At 49.3% G+C, this 18,160-nt stretch overlaps 1 protein-coding gene across 1 annotated transcript in view; it reads right to left on the reverse strand.

Annotated features, from left to right (window-relative positions):
• LOC115082261 (O-acyltransferase like protein-like) overlaps positions 1-18,160 on the reverse strand; it is an 80,730-nt gene that overhangs the window by 15,667 nt on the left and 46,903 nt on the right. Inside the window, exons 6-7 of the mRNA XM_029586511.1 lie at positions 12,114-12,256; positions 3,048-3,160 (exon numbers count right to left, since the gene is read on the reverse strand). Coding sequence (XP_029442371.1) covers positions 3,062-3,160; positions 12,114-12,256 — 242 coding nt within the window. The 3' untranslated portion in view covers positions 3,048-3,061. The remainder of the gene's footprint in view (positions 1-3,047; positions 3,161-12,113; positions 12,257-18,160) is intronic.

An 18,160-nucleotide genomic window follows, 5' to 3' on the forward strand; every position in this document is an offset into this window, starting at 1 on the left:
AATAACATATGTACATGAATGTGTTGTTGATAAAATAGAAATGGGATAAGGGACTTGTTGGGTAGGTAATTAAGGAATAGAGGTGGGGGGGATGAGGGAAGGGAGGGGGGAAGGTGGGGTGGGAGGAAGTAGCGGAGTGAGGGATTCAGGGGGGTGAGAGGACTTGAGTATGGGATGGAGTGGGTTGCGTTCGGGCAGGTTAAGGGTCGGGTGGGAAAGCTTTTAAAAACAGCCATGTTTTTAGGTGTTTTTTGAAGGTTTGCTGTGATGGTTCATTTCTGAGACAGGTGGGGAGGGTGTTCCATAGGGTGGGTCCCGCTATTGTTATGGCTCGTTTGCGGGTTGCGTTGAGGTGTGCAGATTTGAGATTGGGGATGGCTAGGAGGCCAGTGTTGGTGGATCTGAGGGTTCTTTGTGTGGGGTGTGGATGTATTGCGTTGTTTAGCCAGTTCATTTTGTTGTTGTGTATTTTTTTGTGCATGAGGGTGAGTGTTTTGTAATGGATTCTTTGTGTGATGGGTAGCCAGTGGAGTTCTTTGAGGGTAGGTGTGATGTGGGAGGATCCCACATCACATGTGGGAGGATCACATCACATGTGGGAGGATCCCAGCATTGGCCATAGGATTTGATTTGGAGAAAGCCTTCGATCAGGTGGCATGGCCTTACTTATTCTCCGTTTTGCAACGATATGGTCTTTGAGGAGACTTTCTCCAATATATCTCTCTATTATATGATAACCCATCTTCCTATATTCTCGCGAACGGCTGTTTGTCCGGTAAGGTTGCACTTCAGAGAGGCGTTCGTCAGGGGTGCCCACTTTCTCCATTATTGTATATACTGTCCATTGATCCTTTACTGCGGAAAATAGACACATGTAGAGATGTGAAGGGCTTCGGGGGTCCCCACCACATATTTAAAATAGCTGCTTTAGCAGACGATCTATTAGTGTTTGTGACGCAACCTCAACGCTCGCTACCGGTGGTACTAGATATTTTGCAAGCATTTGGTTGCTTTGCAGAACTGCGGATCAACCAAGATAAGTCTGAAGCTATAGATATCACAGGGAATATGCGTACGGCTTGGTCAGGGGACTTTTCACTTTGATGGGTGTCCGATAACCTCAAATACCTTGGCATACGCATCCCTGTACGCCTGAACAATCTGTACAAAGCTAATGTACAACCCCTGTTGGCGCACACAGTGGGCACTTTGCGGGGGGTGGGCTTCTCTCCCTCTATCACTGGTTGGGCGTATCCAACTTTTTAAAATTATACTTCTTCCCAAATGGTTATACATTATTCAGATGGCCCCCCTTTGGATCACAAACAGGGACCATAACACGATAAATCATGCCCTTCGTTTGTTCTTGTGGCGTGGCAAGAAAGCTCGCTTACCCATGGAAATTCTTGCCAGCCCTCTGGAGTGGGGAGGCTTGGGCTGCCCGAACTTGTCCCTGTATAACCTTGCCTGTAGTTTAAGATATGTAAAAGATTGGATTTTTTCGACGGCGACTTTTCCCCCACATCCCTATCACTTAGAATGGTTTGGAGTACCCTCCCTAAACCCACTAATACAACTAGATGCGCACTTGCTCCCCTCCCGCCTCAAACCGCAACCTCTGCTGGGTACCTGTCAGAAGGCTTGGAAAATTTTCTGCAAACTGGGACAAGTGCGGAGCACCCTCACCTCATATATTACTATTGCTGGCCATGATTTGTTCCCTCCGGGGCGCGAGGGGAGTAATTTTTGCCGCTGGGGACAATTAGGACTTACATGTATTTTCGATCTATATGATGGGGCGACTGGAGCTTTGCTTTCCTTTGATTCACTCCAGCAGTGCTTTCCTTTACCAGACTCCGACATTTATGCATACCATCAAGTAACACATTTTATTCGGTCCATGAAGCCTCATCTTGCCGACACTCCAGCAGTTCATAAATTAAGAGACATACTCCAGGTGGGGAAGAAGAGGCAACCCACCATTTCTTACTACTATAAAGAGTCTCTCAGCCTTGTAGACCCGCAGACTATAGATTCTATTTATGATAAATGGAAACCCTGGGTTCTCTTCTCTCTTACATTCCCTGAATTTAAACAATGTTTCCTTGACTTACCTGTGGTATCAGACAATATTATATTGCGAGAGACACAGTACAAATTTCTTTGGCAATGCTACATTATGCCTATACGGGCCAAACAAATGAAAATTACGCAGTCCTCCCAATGTCCTAAGTGTGCAGAAGAGCAGGCCTCTTATTTCTACTGTTTTTGGGATTGTAGAGTGGTAATTCAATTTTGGAGACAAGTCTGTGCAGCCTGTTCAACTTTTCTGAAAACCAAATTGCCATTCCACCCAAATCTCTGGCTATTTGGCACAGACGCCCTGTCTCCAGTAACGTTATCCACCTCCTGGAAGCAATTTGTGGCAAAAGCCGGGCTTGTGGGGAAAAGGATAATTTTGGCCAGCTGGTTACAGCCACACCGCCCTAGCTACGAACGTTGGTTCAAACGGCTGGTGAATCTATGTTCCATGGAGCATGCCCTTCTTACGGCAGCTACGCCAAGGAAGTTTGTACATACCTCTCAAACTTGGGCGGAGTTCACAGCTTATTTGGACCCACACATTGGCCCTATACCCAACCCATGGCACTTGTTCCTGGATGAAGACATTACTGCTGTCAAACATTATTGATTTTCACCTGCTACCGTAGCCGCCACGTCAGCTATTCTCCCTCAATTTAGTTCTTCGGTCATGCACTAGACTCTGTAACTCACTAATAAATTTAGCCTCTCCCTGGAGAAGGATATGGGTGGGGAGGTTGTTTTAAGTTCCCAGATGTTGTTACTGTTGTCTGATAAGAAATGTTCTGTTTTGTTATCAAAAATACCAATAAATACAATTAAAAAAAAAATGTACATAGACTAAATGAAGACCTAAAATAACAAATATACAAATAAAACAGAACAATAAAACCACTACCCAAAAAGAAGGTAACACAAAAAAAGATACACGAAAAAAGAAGGGAAACCAAAATGCAACCTCTTACCTGTTTCATGAAATTTAAATGTGAAAAATTAATTGAAATGGCTTCTCAATTATGACTGAAAATACAAATCCAGTGATGAATGCCAGAACACTGTGTCCACAAAATTGGTAGAACTGTTAAAGAAACAAATGATTGGTTAAAGCTGCATCTGGCCCCTCTTTGCTGGCAGGAAATAATAACATAAGAACATGCTTTACTGGGTCAGACCAAGGGTCCATGAATCCCAGCATCCTGTTTCCAACAGTGGCCAATCCAAGCCATAAGAACCTAACATAACAAACTACATAATCTTCTTTTAGGCCGATGCAATATCGGCGAGCATTAAACGGGTGCTCATGATTGAGCGCCCGCTCTTTTAATGCATGCCGATCTACCTCTCCCGGACGCCCAATTTAATATTTAAATGGGCTGCCATGGTAAAAAGGAGGCACTAGGGGAAATTATGCATCCCTAACACCTCCTCGGCAGCGGTCATCCAGAAGAGGTGACTGTCAGAGGTTAGGAAAATGGACGTCAATTTTATGAATGTCCATTTTCCTAACCTGTGCACAGCCATGGGTTAGGAAAATGGACACTTGTCAATTGAGTGTCCATTTTCCTAACTTGATTTCCAGCACAATTTTTAAGCATTTTTTTTAGGGATATCCTTTTTCAGTTCTTCCAACTTAATATCACCACAATATTAAGTCGGAGGAACTACAGAAAAGGTGTTATTTTCTGCTTTTCTGTAATCTTTTTGGGCTCCTCAAGAATCAACACATGCTCCAAGGCAGGTGCTAATTTTTTAGGCTAAAAATGTGCGTGCTGGGTGCACATTTTTTTTTGCATCGGGAGAAATAGCTAATAGCATCATCAACATGGATTTACATGTGATGCACGCTATTAGCTATGCGCTTGGTTGGATTTACATAAGCGTGTCCAAAACACGCGTCCAATCACATGTTGAGCCATGCGCTGCAGCCAGCATAGGCCTGTTTTATCAGCTAATCCATTTTGTTAAGTGAATACCAGATGTGACACAAGTATAATGGTCTTCTACTTGTGGTAACGTCACAGCGGTAGCACTTTTTGAACACACACCGCAGTGTTTTCTAAACGATTAAATGAAATACTAACGCATTCAAATGCTGGGGATATAAATAAAGGACTGTGATTATAATACTCCGTGTTGGACAATGCTTTGACACAATCCGGATCACACAGGCAAGTCCATAATTAAGAAGGAATTGTTGCAGTTTGGGAAACTGCAGTCCGGGAGTGAACCCTTGGGCCGAACTACCCCAATAGTAGGGCAGGTCGGGAGGCGGAGCCACAGGCCAAGGTATTCACCCGGGAACCAGGAACCCCCCAGGAGGAGCCCGTAGGGTCCTGGAACCTTGGGACTTAGGAGAACAGTCTGATTCTCTATAGTAGAAGAAGGCCTGGGCAGAGAATATGATAAGGTAGTCCAATAGGAATGTGGTAGTCTGCGGGCTAGTTGGGTCGGACGTGTACTGGAGCAGACTGTGAGCAGAACCAGAGGCTGTAGCGTGCTGAGGACTGGAGCAAGCTATGAGCAGGAACGAAGTCTGTAGCATGCTGTGAGTTGAAGCAAGCTGTGAGCAGGAACGGAGTCTATAGTGAGCTGAGAACCGGAACAGACTGTGAGCAGGAATGGAGTCTGAGGCGTGCTGTGAGCTGAGGCAAGCGGTGAGCAGGAACGGAGTCTGTAACGTGCTCAGAACTGGAACAGACTGTGAGCAGGAACGGAGTCTGAGGCGTGCTGTGAGCTGAAGCAAGCGGTGAGCAGGAATGGAGTCTGTAGCGTGCTGAGAACTGGAACAAACTGTGAGCAGGAACGGAGTCTGTAGCGTGCTGTGAGCTGAAGCAAGCTGTGAGCAGGAACGAAGACGAACCCAGGTCAAAGGCTGGCAGCAGACAGGAGCGGGATCAGGCACGGGCTGTAGTCGGTGGCTGGCGGCGAGCAGAAATGAAGTCAGGAACAGGCTAAAGTAAAAGGCAGGCGGCAGGCAGGAACGAAGTCAGGTACAGGCTGAAGTCAAAGGCAGGCGGCAGGCAGGAGCGAAGTCAGATACAGGCTGAAAAAGGCAGGCGGCAGGCAGGAGCGAAGTCAGGAACAGGCTGAAGTCAAGTCAGGAACGTGGAACAAACGAAGCACAACTCAGAACTACTAACCAGTAGCGAACCTCGTTGCAAGGCAATGAGACGGTAACCGAACGCCGGTTAAATCAGGCTTGGGGCGTGGCGTCATTAGCCTGGGCGGGGCCAGACTTCCGGCGGCTGTGCGTCCATAGTGCGCGTCGTGGCAGGAAGATGGGCCGGTAATGGCGGATGCCCTAGGAGGCCGGCAGAGCCGCGGGAGTGGCGTTTTCACCACTGCAGGTAAGCGCAGTGCAGAGCGGATAGGGGGGAAGCGGTGGAGACTGCAACAGTACCCCTCCCCCCCCTTTACGGCCCCTCTTAAGAGGCCCGGGTTTTTCTGGATGGTCCCGGTGGAACTGATGCAAGAGGTCTTTGTCCAGGATATTGCGGCTGGGTTCCCAGGTGTTATCTTCGTCACCATAGCCCTCCCAGGCCAGTAGGTATTCCCATCTACGGTTGTGGAAGCGGATATCTAGGACCTCCCGCACTTGATACGTGGGATCATCATCGATGGTCGTGGCCGAAGGATCCGGAGGTGTGCGGTGGTACCGGGAGAGGACCACAGGCTTGAGCAGCGATGCATGAAAGACATTGTGGACCCAGAAGGAAGATGGTAATCTTAGCTGATAGGACACCAGGCCCACTCGTTCAGCGATTCGGAATGGTCCGCAGAACTTCGGGGCAAATCTCCGAGAGGGAAGTCGGAGGTGCAGGTTCTTAGTGCTGAGCCAGACTCTATCCCCAGGCTGGTACGTGGGAGCTGGTCGGCGATGGCGATCGGCCGTCTGTTTGGCCTTAGCGGCCGCGCGGAGTAACTGTCTTTGTGTCATGTGCCACAACGTCTGGAGCTGCTGGGCTGTTACCTGAACAGCGGGTGAGGCACTGGGAGCCTCCAACGGCAGCGGAGGCCATAAGGGCTTTCCGTACACCAGATGGAATGGAGACTTGCCAGTAGCAGCATGGACTTGATTGTTATATGCGAATTCGGCCCAAGGCAGGAGTTCAGCCCAATTGTCTTGTCTCTCGTTAATGAAGGCCCGGAGGTATGCCTTCAAGGTCCTTTTCATCCTCTCGGTCTGTCCGTTGCTTTGAGGATGGAAGGCTGTGGAGAAACTGAGCTTTACCTTAAAGCATCGGCAAAGCGCTTTCCAGTAGCGGGCAACAAACTGAGGGCCTCTGTCCGACACTATGTCCTGAGGAAGTCCATGGAGCTTGAAGATATGTTGGGCAAACAGATGGGCCAACTCGGGTGCAGAGGGAAGCTTCGGAAGAGGAATTAGATGGACCATTTTCGAAAAACGGTCAACCGTGACCCAGATGACCATATGCCCATCAGACGGAGGTAAGTCTACTACGAAGTCCGTAGCTATGTGGGTCCATGGTTCGGTGGGGACCGGAAGCGGGTGGAGGAGCCCGCAAGGGGAGCTGGGATTGGGCTTCTGGCGGGCACAGTTGGGGCATGAGGCTACATAGGAAGCGACATCACGCCGGATGTTAGGCCACCAGTAATACTGGTTAACAAGTTCCAGGGTCCTTTCTCATCCAGCGTGTCCTCCGATCAAGGAGTCGTGAGCCCAACGTAGGGCGGTCAACTGGTCCCAGCGCGAGAGCACCGTCCTGTCTTGGGAGAGGATAGTCATGGCAGACAGACGGACCTTAGCAGGGTCCAAGATGAATTGAGGTGGCTCATGATCCTCTTTGGCTCAGGAGGTGCGAGACAGGGCATCTGCCCGGAGGTTCTTGGCCGCAGGGTGATACTGTAATACAAAGTCGAACCGACTGAAAAACAAGGCCCAGCGGGCTTGGCGAGGGTTCAATTGTTGAGCCTGAGTCAGGAATTCTAGATTTTTGTGATCCGTGTAAACGGTAGTGGTGTGCAAGGAGCCCTCGAGCCACTGTCTCCATTCTTCAAAGGCGAGTTTTATTGCCAGAAGCTCTTTATCCCCGATGGAGTAATTGCATTCAGCGGGCGAGAACTTCCTGGAGAAGTACGAGCAAGGAAGGAGTTGTCCAGAGTCGGAATGCTGACTGAGGACCGCTCCCACCGCGATACTGGAGGCATCGACCTCCACGATGAATGGTCGTGAGGGGTCCGGGTGCCGGAGGCAGACGTCTGAGAGGAAGGCCTCCTTGAGATCAGAGAAGGCTGCAACCGCAGCATCAGGCCAGTGTTTAACATCAGCTCCTTTTCGGGTCAGGGCTGTGAGGGGAGCCACTCGGTAAGAGTATCGTGGGATAAAATGTCTATAAAAGTTCGCAAAGCCCAGAAACCATTGGAGGGCTTTAAGACCCGAGGGCCGGGGCCATTTCGTAATGGCCGCTACTTTTTCGGGGTCCATACAGAAGCCGGTGGCGGAGATAATGTAGCCCAAGAAAGGCAGAGACTCTGCCTCGAATACACATTTCTCCAATTTGGCGTATAGACGGTTAGCTCGGAGGGCCTGGAGGACATGTCGGACATGCTGGTGGTGAGAGTCCATATCTTTAGAGTATATGAGTACGTCGTCTAAATAGACTATCACGTGGGAATGGAGCATCTCTCGGAGCACCTCGTTCATGAGGTGCTGGAAGACGGCGGGGGCATTAGAGAGCCCGAAGGGCATCACGAGGTACTCGTAATGCCCGTCTCTGGTGTTGAACGCCGTCTTCCATTCGTCCCCTGGACGTATGCGGACAAGATTGTAGGCCCCTCTAAGGTTCAGCTTTGTAAAGATGCGAGCCCCTTGGAGACGATCCAGCAGTTCTGGAATAAGCGGGAGAGGGTACCGGTCCCGCTTGGTGATGGCGTTGAGACCGCGGTAATCAATACACGGCCAAAGCGAGCCATCCTTCTTTGCCACGAAAAAGAATCCGGCACCTGCCGGTGAACGGGATGGACGGATGAACCCCTTGGCAAGGTTCTCCGAGATGTACTGGGACATTGCCTTGGTCTCGGGCAATGACAGAGGGTACACTCGGCCACAGGGCGGTGTGGTACCTGGAATCAGGTCAATGGGACAGTCGAACGGCCTGTGTTCGGGAAGAATCTCCGCCATCTCTTTGGAGAAGACATCTTGGAAACTCTGGTAGGGCTCAGGCAGAAGGTGCGAGGAGCAGAGATGCAGAGACTGAGGAGGATGTGGGAGGTGTAGGCATCGTTCAAAGCAGGCAGAACCCCAGCTGACTAATTGGAAATCATCCCATCTAATGACGGGGGAGTGCTGATGAAGCCACGGAAGTCCCAATACCAGCGGATGCACTGCTCGTTCCAGGACAAGTAAAGAGATCTCTTCGGAGTGAAAGAGACCCGTCTGCAAAGTCACTGGTACCGTGGAACAAGAGATAATCCCAGGAAGCAAAGTCCCTCGGATCGAGGAGATCCGCAGAGGGGGAACCTTCGGTACGGTGGGCAGGGCAAGTTGTGTCACCAGCTCAGCCACAATAAAGTTTCCCTCGGCTCCAGAATCAACGAAGGCCCGAATCTGGATTTCCCCACCGGGGTATTTGAGGGATACAGGAAGTGTGCAGAGAGGAGCTGATCCGGTAGCGCCTAGGTGTAGCTCCTCGGTATAACCTAGGCACAAGCGTTTCCCGGACGCTCAGTGCATGATGACAGGTAATGTCCTTTGCCTCCACAATATAGGCAGAGGCCCAGAGAGCGCCGTCGGTTCCTTTCTTCCGGGGTAAGTGGTGACCTGCCCAGTTGCATTGGTTCGGATGCAGGGGTAGAAGCGGAAGAAGCCCTCAGCGGGGGTGACCTGGAGGAGACCGGCAGGCGATGCAAACTTTTACTAGATGAACGGTTCTCTCTGTCCCGCTGCTGAAGACGGCGGTCTATTTTACCCGCAATGTCCATTAAGTCGTTCAAATTCTCAGGGAGTTCCCGTCCTGCCAGTTCATCTTTGATTCGACCAGATAAGCCTTCGAGAAAGATTCCCTTCAAGCAATCGTCCTGCCACGCCAGCTCCATGGCCAGGGTTCGAAAGTTAATAATATACTCTGCTACCGGACGCGTGCCTTGTCGGAGGTGCAGGAGCTCCGAGGCCGCAGTGGACTGACGCGCAGGATCATCAAAGGCTAGCCGGAACTGAAGAAAGAAATCCTGGAGGTTCTGTAGCAGAGGATCGGAGCATTCCCACAAGGGTGAAGCCCAGTCTAGGGCCTTACCATCCAGTAAAGAGAAGATGAAGGCCACCTTGGCTGCCTCGGAAGGAAACTGGGATGGTAGCAGGGTGAACCGTACTTGACACTGGTTCAGGAACCCACGGCAAGTCTTACTGTCCCCAGCGTACCTGCTTGGAACGGGCAGCTGTGTATTAGGAACAGATGCCGGTGCAGGAGGCCCTTGGCGACTGGAAGCCTCAAAACGAGAGACCAACTGGTCCACTGTAGCAGCAAGAGTATCGATGCAATGTTGCTGTTGTTGAAGGCGTTGTGCCATCCCTGGAATAGCCTGTAGACTAGGGGACTCCGCCGAGTCCATGGCCTTGCAAACTGTTGCAGTTTGGGAAGCTGCAGTCCGGGAGTGAACCCTTGGGCCGAACTACCCCAATGGTAGGGCAGGTCGGGAGGGGGAGCCACAGGCCGAGGTATTCACCCGGGAACCCCCCAGGAGGAGCCCGTAGGGTCCTGGAACCTTGGGACTTAGGAGAACAGTCTGAGTCTCTATAGTAGAAGAAGGCCTGGGCAGAGAATATGATAAGGTAGTCCAATAGGAATGCAGTAGTCTGCGGGCTAGTTGGGTAGGACGTGTACTGGAGCAGAACCAGAGGCTGTAGCGTGCTGAGGACTGGAGCAAGCTATGAGCAGGAACGAAGTCTGTAACGTGCTGTGAGTTGAAGCAAGCTGTGAGCAGGAACGGAGTCTGTAGTGAGCTGAGAACCGGAACAGACTGTGAGCAGGAATGGAGTCTGAGGCGTGCTGTGAGCTGAGGCAAGCGGTGAGCAGGAACGGAGTCTGTAACGTGCTTAGAACTGGAACAGACTGTGAGCAGGAACGGAGTCTGAGGCGTGCTGTGAGCTGAAGCAAGCGGTGAGCAGGAACAGAGTCTGTAGCGTGCTGAGAACTGGAACAGACTGTGAGCAGGAACGGAGTCTGTAGCGTGCTGTGAGCTGAAGCACGCTGTGAGCAGGAACGAAGACGAACCCAGGTCAAAGGCTGGCAGCAGACAGGAGCGGGATCAGGCACGGGCTGTAGTCGGTGGCTGGCGGCGAGCAGAAATGAAGTCAGGAACAGGCTGAAGTCAAAGGCAGGCGGCAGGCAGGAGCGAAGTCAGGTACAGGCTGAAGTCAAGTCAGGAACGTGGAACAAACGAAGCGCAACTCAGAACTACTAACCAGTAGCGAAACTCGTTGCAAGGCAATGAGACGGTAACCGAACGCCGGTTAAATCAGGCTTGGGGCGTGGCATCGTTAGCCCGGGCGGGGCCAGACTTCCGGCGGCTGTGCGTCCATAGTGCGCGTCCTCGCGCGTGGTGGCAGGAAGATGGGCCGGTAATGGCGGACGCCCTAGGAGGCCAGCAGAGCCGCGGGAGCGGCGTTTCCACCACTGCAGGTAAGCGCAGTGCAGAGCGGATAGGGGGGAAGCGGTGGAGACCACAACAGGAATAAATTGAGCATAAATGCTATAGACAGAGCGGGTGTTTAACTTTGTGTCATCTACCCTGCTAACAGGCATAGCTCTTGACAAAAGAGCAAAACTCGTCCAGAGTCGGACAAATTCCAATAAAGGTCTTTCTTATACACCGATCTCCACTTTCTTTACTGCTGTACTTCTACTTATGGAATGCATTGTGACTTTAGAGATGCTTATGAAAATTCCTAAAAATGCTGTGAATGCAAAAACAAAATAAATACATCAGTAACATTTACTTCTCAGGTCAATAAGCGAATGCATTGCAAACTGAAAAAATGAAATTAAGGATACCTCATGCTCAGTAAAGGTATAATGCTCTATATCACAGTCTAACAAAACTGTGTCCTCTACTGTTCTCACCAGAGTCACTTGCAATCCAACCAGTTTAGTTAAGTTTATTAGAATTTCTGGGCTGCTTTAACAAAACATTAACATTTTGTTCATGAAACTGAATATAGTTTTCAATGGCCAAATAAAATTGCCTGGTATCCATGACAGTTATTTATTTATTTATTTATTTATTTATTTATTTAACATTTTTCTATACCGTCGTTCAGTGGGTACCGTCACAACGTGACACTTCTGTTGAGGAGTTTCTAAAAATGATGTCCTCAGTAGAACATGCACCCTGTCTTTGACTTCTTAAGCAGCATGTGAAAAAGCCTGTGTATACTGCTAGAATGTATGCTGGCAAAAATGTGGAAAAAGTCAAATGATGTACCCTGCAAAGGGATGCAATCTCCTTTGTGTTAGAAAGGAAAATCAGTCAAAAGCAATGCATTATTCTCTCAAGGAAGGGGCAGTATCGTACATTGTAACCAAAGAAGTCTTATTTCCGAAAAAAGTAAAAAGGTGCATTATATAAAATAAAGTGAAAGTGATGTTGCCATATCTCACCAGGCAAGATATATATTTCCTCTTTATTTGCCTGTGAAATTTATTATGAATGTCTACAGAGAATGCATATTCGTAACCACTGTATGAATATTGCTTACATTTACAGAACATTTGACATTTCCACTTTGGTACATTGTGGCTTACGGTCACTGTAAAAAAATAAATAAATAAATAAAAGTGCCCATAATAAAAAAGAAACAATATCCAAAAGGAGCATTTGTTAGAGCTCAGCTTCTACATAGTTACAATTAACATACTAGCATTCTCTTTATGCATGACACAATAATGATATTACAGAATCCGACCCCCAGCAAAAATGTACTTCAGTGAGCCAGAATACATAATGCAAATATATATGACAGCAATAAGTCTAGTGGATTTCCTATCTATACAAGAGCAAAGGCTGTGACTCACCAAGTTTAAGTCTGTGTAGTGGAAAGCAGTTTCTTGAATTGCATAATAAGTAAATACATAAATTGGATGGACCAAATAACAGGCATAGCTTATTTTTGCCAAAAAATTCCATATATCCCAGGAAAGCACCTGATTGACAAAACCTGTTAGAAAGAGAGAAGCAGCATTAGGTTTTCAGTGCGCTGCATCTGTATATTCAGGTTTATTCAGACATTTACTAACATTTCTAGTATACTAATTTGTGTGCTATTAAGGGTGTTGAGGCTTAAACATAGGGAAGGTAATTTTCAACAGTCTGTATAAGTCAGCACAAATGCAGATAAGTCGGTGTATCTAAAGTACAGCAGTATTTTATAAACCATGTGGTGGGAGCTGCCCAGTTTATAAAGTACCATGTATTTCTGCCCCAAAAGTATGCATGTATGTTTCAGTACATGTGCATATTTGTAAGGCAGGAAACCACTTGCTTTGTCTACCCATTTTATAAAAGTACATGATTAACTTATTCGCATGATAATTGCAACATGTGCATATAATAATTCTGAATTATACACGGAGGCATGTATTTTATCAAGAATGTGCGTATTCTGCTTATGGAAATACTTACTAATTTGCTGACACCTCCACTAGTTCACTCAAACCTTGATAAGTTCACTCAGACCCTCCAGTACTTAATTCCGATCCCCTCCCTGTTGCACTGGAGGTTGACCCTTGGCCTGGTGCAGAATTGATACGGCCCTCTGGTCGGACCCAGAGAGCGCCTGCCACCAGGAGGCGGAGCACACGAGGAGACAGAGGCTAGCTGGAGCTTCGCCAATAACAGTCTGGGGTTTTCGCAGGTTGAGCCCTTGGGTACCTGGACCGCCTGGACTTAGGTGGGCCTCAGATGGTCTACCGGAGTGGTAGCGGAGGAGTGTGCCCACCACGAGCAAGGATGCGCAGCTGATGCTGAAAGGATGGACCAGACCCGAACTGGAAGCTCCGGAGACCTCAGGGAGGTAAAAGTTCAAGAAGGTTCTCCGGGCGAGACATGCAGTGCCTGCGGGTCTAGTCTGGTGATGGCCGTGGGTTGAATCCAAGCAGGTTGGTCTGGTAGTCACGGTAGGCCAGAAGAGAGTGTCCAAGTGAAGCGCAAGGGTCAAAGCCAGAATATCCATCCAGAAGTGGTCAGCCAAAGCAGGGGTCAATACCAAGGTCAGTCTGAGTATAGTCAAGGCAAGTGAGGGTCAGTTCCAGGCAGCAGGTGAAGAGAGTGGTCAGGCAGGCAGTGGTCAGTTCCAGGCAGCAGACAAAGAGAGAAGTCAGACAGGCCGAGGTCAGTACCAAAGATCAGTCCAAGAAGGTACTACTGAGTAAGGACACAGGAAGGACACAGGAACACTGGTGATGCTGGAACAAGGAGATGCTGGAACAAGGTGACACTGGAACAAGGATCAGATACAAGCAACAGGCAAACTAGTACACTGAGGTGTCGACCCGACTGCCAAGGCGAGGGCAGGACCTTGCTTTATATAGGGCTTCTATGTGATGTCATCAATTCGCATCTGAGTCGGGTTTCCCATGCTTGGCCGTTTAAAGATCGAGATGGCTCCGTCACTTTGGATGGGCTAGCCAGGTCCATCTGTCACCAGCAGATAGCCTCTGCCCGCCTATTCCTGAAGTTGCTGGGTCACATGGCCTCGTTGGTACACATCACCCCAATGGCCTGCCTGGCCATGAGGGTCACGCACAGAACAGATTTTGGCCTGGGCCCTGTCACATTCCATGCTCCTGTGCCATCTACCTGACAGGGCCCGAGAATGTGGTGGCAGACCACCTTAGTCAGACATTCCACCCCCAAGAGTGGTCTCTAAACCCCTATGCAGTGGACAGGATCTTCTGCCAGTGGGGTCAGCCAGATGTGGATCTCTTTGCGACCTTGCAGAACCACAAGGTGGGACCGTTTTCTGCTCCCTGCACAAGGAAGGAAAGGGACCAGCAGTGGATGCCTTCACCCACTCCTGGAATGCAGGTCTCCTGAATGCATACCCTCCAATCCTGCTCATAGCCAAGACTCTCCTGAAGCTACTGTTATGGTTAAGCAATGTTTGGGTGGATTCTTGGGTGCTGTGGTAGATGACCATGCCCATGGGGAGGAGCCCTGTGAGGCACCACAGCACTGGGCTAAACGTAGACACACAAACACAGAATTAGTTCTTTTATTAAACAGCTTGAAGTGAGCCACCAGAGGTGGCAGTAGTGAGGTAGTCTGGATGTAGCAGTCTCGGGACCCTCGGCAGAGGGAAGCCTTCTCACCCCGATGGTGTAGGTTTCCCAGTACAGCATTACTGTGGATGAGATAGATTGAGAGTTAGATTACTCACTAGATGGTTGCTGTAGATATGCGATTCTACCAGGTTGAAGAAATTGGTACTTGGCACTGAGGCAGGGAGAGCAGGCCCTCGAAGAGCGAGTACCTGATCCCTGTAAGGCACCTGAAATAAAGCAGTGGGCCCCCGAGGAGCGGGTACCCAAGTTAGCAATACCCTGAAGGGCAGAGAGAGAGAGAGCTTCCAGCGGCAGCATGGAAGCGGCAGAGTAGCTAAGACCGGTGGAAACCAATCCTTTGCTAACTCAACGAGATAGCAATAAAGTTCAGGCTATATACCCAGATGGCGTGACATCAATAGAGGGGAACGCCCCCGAAGTTCAAGCCATTGCTGGAATAAAGACGTGGGTGGCGTGCGCACACGCACCCTAGTAAACCCTTGGGAGGAGCATGGCGAGAGGCAGCACCATAGCCTTCCAGGGACACCAGAGAGGTCAGCTTGAAGACGCGATGGTAGCCATTTTCCCCAAGGCAGCGGGAGGAGCCGTGAACAAGGTGAGGCAAATGGGGCAAAGCCGACTAGCACTGACGGACGGAACAGCTACAACAATACCGAGGCTCCATGATCCTCATAGTCCCGCATTGGCTGCGACAGGTCTGGTTTCCAATCCTCCGCAACCTGTCAGTCCAGGAGCCCAACCACCTGGGCACTTCACCAGACCTCATCACACAGGATCAGGGCAGGCTATGCCACCTGAACCTCCGGTCATTAGCCCTCATGGCCTGGATGTTGAAAGGCTAGTGCTGCAGTCCCTCAACCTTTCGGACAATGTCTCGCAAGTTTTGGTAGCTTTGCGTAAGCCTTCCATGCAGAAGTCTTACCAAGTGAAGTGGAAGAGGTTTTCATCCTGGTGTGTGGATCAGGGCCTTGATCCTTTCACTTGCCCAATGCCTTTGCCCTCACTATGTCATACGGGCGACGTATGACATAGTGAGGGCAAAGGTAGCGCCGGCGCCATTTTGAATATTGGCAATATGGCCCGCGTGCAGGAGGTCGCTCCCGGACCCCCGCTGGACTTTTGGAAAGTCTTGTGGGGGTCAGGAGGCCCCCCCAAGCTGGCCAAAAGTCCCTGGGGGTCCAGCGGGGGTCCGGGAGCGATCTCCTGCACGCGTGACTTCGGGAGCCAGGAACCAAAATGGCGCCGGCGCTACCTTTGCCCTGTCACATGATAAGGGCAAAGGGCCACCGGCACCATTTCTCTTAACGCAGCCGTGGCCAGTGAGCGGGAGATCGCGCCGGGACCCCCCCACTGGACCCCAGGTAATTTAAAACATTTTTGGGGGGTTCAGGAGGGTGGGGGATTTGTTTTAAAGGGTCGGGGTGGGTTTTAGGGTTGTTTTGGTGTGCCGGTTTTCCCGCGCCATATTACATTACAAATGCCCCTGACGATAAATCGGGTTTATTTGTATTGTATCGTGCACTAACGATTTTGGACGATTTTAAAATTATCTGATGATAATTTTAATCGTTCAAAAACGATTCACATCCCTAATCCCAACAATGTACACACTTCAGTGAGTGAATATACAAAGTCAATATTGTCAGGAATATAGTACGCTGCTATGTATTGACTAATAGACTCTTTCTACTGCTGTTCTGTATATTGCTTTTGCAAACAGAAAGTAAGCTGCCACTATGCAGAGCAGACACTGAATGTTGCAGAGGTGGACCCTTAGCACCGTCAGGAGGTGGTTCAGAACGAGAAGTGGAGGCCGACTGGAGCTTTGCCAATTCCAGCCCTCATTCCCCGCAGGTTGAGCCCTTGGGTACCAGGGCCGGGTGGTCTTAGGCAGGCCTCCGTGTGGTTGATCCCTTGGAGGATGCTCTAGGCAGGGAGCCAGGAAGCAGCACACATGGTCCAATGGAGATGGGTTCAAGACAGTGCCTGGAACCAGAATCCTGGAGTGGCTGAATCAGGCTAGGAGTCAGGAACACGTTAAACCTGGACTTGTAAGTGGGCAAAAGCCTAAAAAAGGCCAAGTACAGATAGTCAGCTGAAGGCAAAGTCAGGTACAAGTGGGAGTCAGGGCAGGCGGCTGGAGACAAGGTCAGGAAAAAACTGGAGTCAGGGCAGGTGGCTGGAGACAAAGTCAGGTACAAGCTGGAGTCAGGGCAGGTGGCTGGAGACAAGGTCAGGTCTGAGTAAGAGTCAAAGCCAGGGAATCCGTCCAAAGCATGGTCAGGAACAAGTGAAGATCAAGCCAGAGAATCCGTCGAAAATGTGGTCAGGAACAAGCGAGGGTCAATCCGGGGAATCAGTCCAAAGGGTAAACTGGAAACAGGAAGCTGGAACTGAAGCACAAGGACTGGAACAGAAACGCAGAACTGGAACTAGGACAGGTACTGGAACAGGAACACGAAGCAACTAACCACACGACTAGAAGCATGGAGACCTATTGCCAAGGAAAAAACCAGATGGCGGAGCCTGCCTTAAGTAGCAGGGCCCGGAGATGTCATCATCTGGGGCCACGGGAAGGTTTAAAGTCAGGGAAGGCAGGCGCGCACCTAAGGCAGACAGACTGAAACTACGTGGTGGTGGCGTCTCCCCTCGATGCACGTGGGGAGACCCTACTGGGACCAGAGGAGGCCGTGGAGCTGCTGGAGGAACCTAGGAGTGTAGCAGGAATGTGAGCGCGTAGGTGACTGCCTACTGCTGCCAAAGAGGAGGGGACCAGGTCCGGGACCCGGGCATCGGGTGTGAGTAGAGCCTGTCGCGGGCCTGCTGTGGCTGGGATACACAACACTGAAAACACAATCCCTGGCAGACAGTGTACCTTTCCTAAAAACATACACTACAGTAGTCTGACAGTGACTGTGTCTACTGAAAGCCCTGCTTATAAATTTTATCATTTTTAAAGTAACAGCTTTTAGTAGCATTGCACAGCACAACAGTATGTAGAAGCAGTGATAGGTTGACAGCACATTAATTCTTTTTTTTTTTTTATAAACTTTTCCCTGGAACTTTTAACTCTGAGAAGCAAGGAGTTTCATAGTGTGTGTGTTGAATCTTTGAAATCAATTACACACATGAGCAAAAATGTAGGCTGTACAGCCTATCTTTCTGGTTCAATTTTGGATGAAAAGAAAAAAACAATCTGGCAAGCCGGAATAGACTGGTTGAAAATCTGCTTGCAAATGATTGGTTCTGCTTCTTGGCTATTCCCCTTCTGGCTCAAAGTTGTCTGAAATTCAGTAAAGAAAAATGCACTGCTTAATGCTTCCCCGATAGACTTTAATGGCAACGAAGCAAAAACAAACATATATATATATATATTAGGGCTGAGCAAAGCCCGAACCTTTTGGTTCAGGCTTCATTTTCAGCCCGCTGCGGGAAATATCATATTTCCCGTGGTTCGGGCCTTTGTAATTCGGGGACCCGAATTTCGGGTTAATGTGTGCTAACATTTAATTCATCTTGAACGATAGCACATCCCTAATATATATGTATATATATATATATATATATATATATATATATGTGTGTCTGTATATATATATACACACACAGTATATTTTAAATTTAGCTCACACCTTTTCACTGGTAGCTCAAGTCAACTTTCATTCATGTTCAGTTTGTATTTCCCTGTCCCCAGAAGGGGCCCATTTATGAAAGATTTTCTCCCATTCTGTGCCTATGCAAAAAATACTTAATAAACAGACCCCTAAGGCAAAGTCTTC

The sequence above is a fragment of the Rhinatrema bivittatum genome, chromosome 1 (assembly GCF_901001135.1).
Source record: "Rhinatrema bivittatum chromosome 1, aRhiBiv1.1, whole genome shotgun sequence".
Taxonomy (NCBI): Eukaryota; Metazoa; Chordata; class Amphibia; order Gymnophiona; family Rhinatrematidae; genus Rhinatrema; species Rhinatrema bivittatum.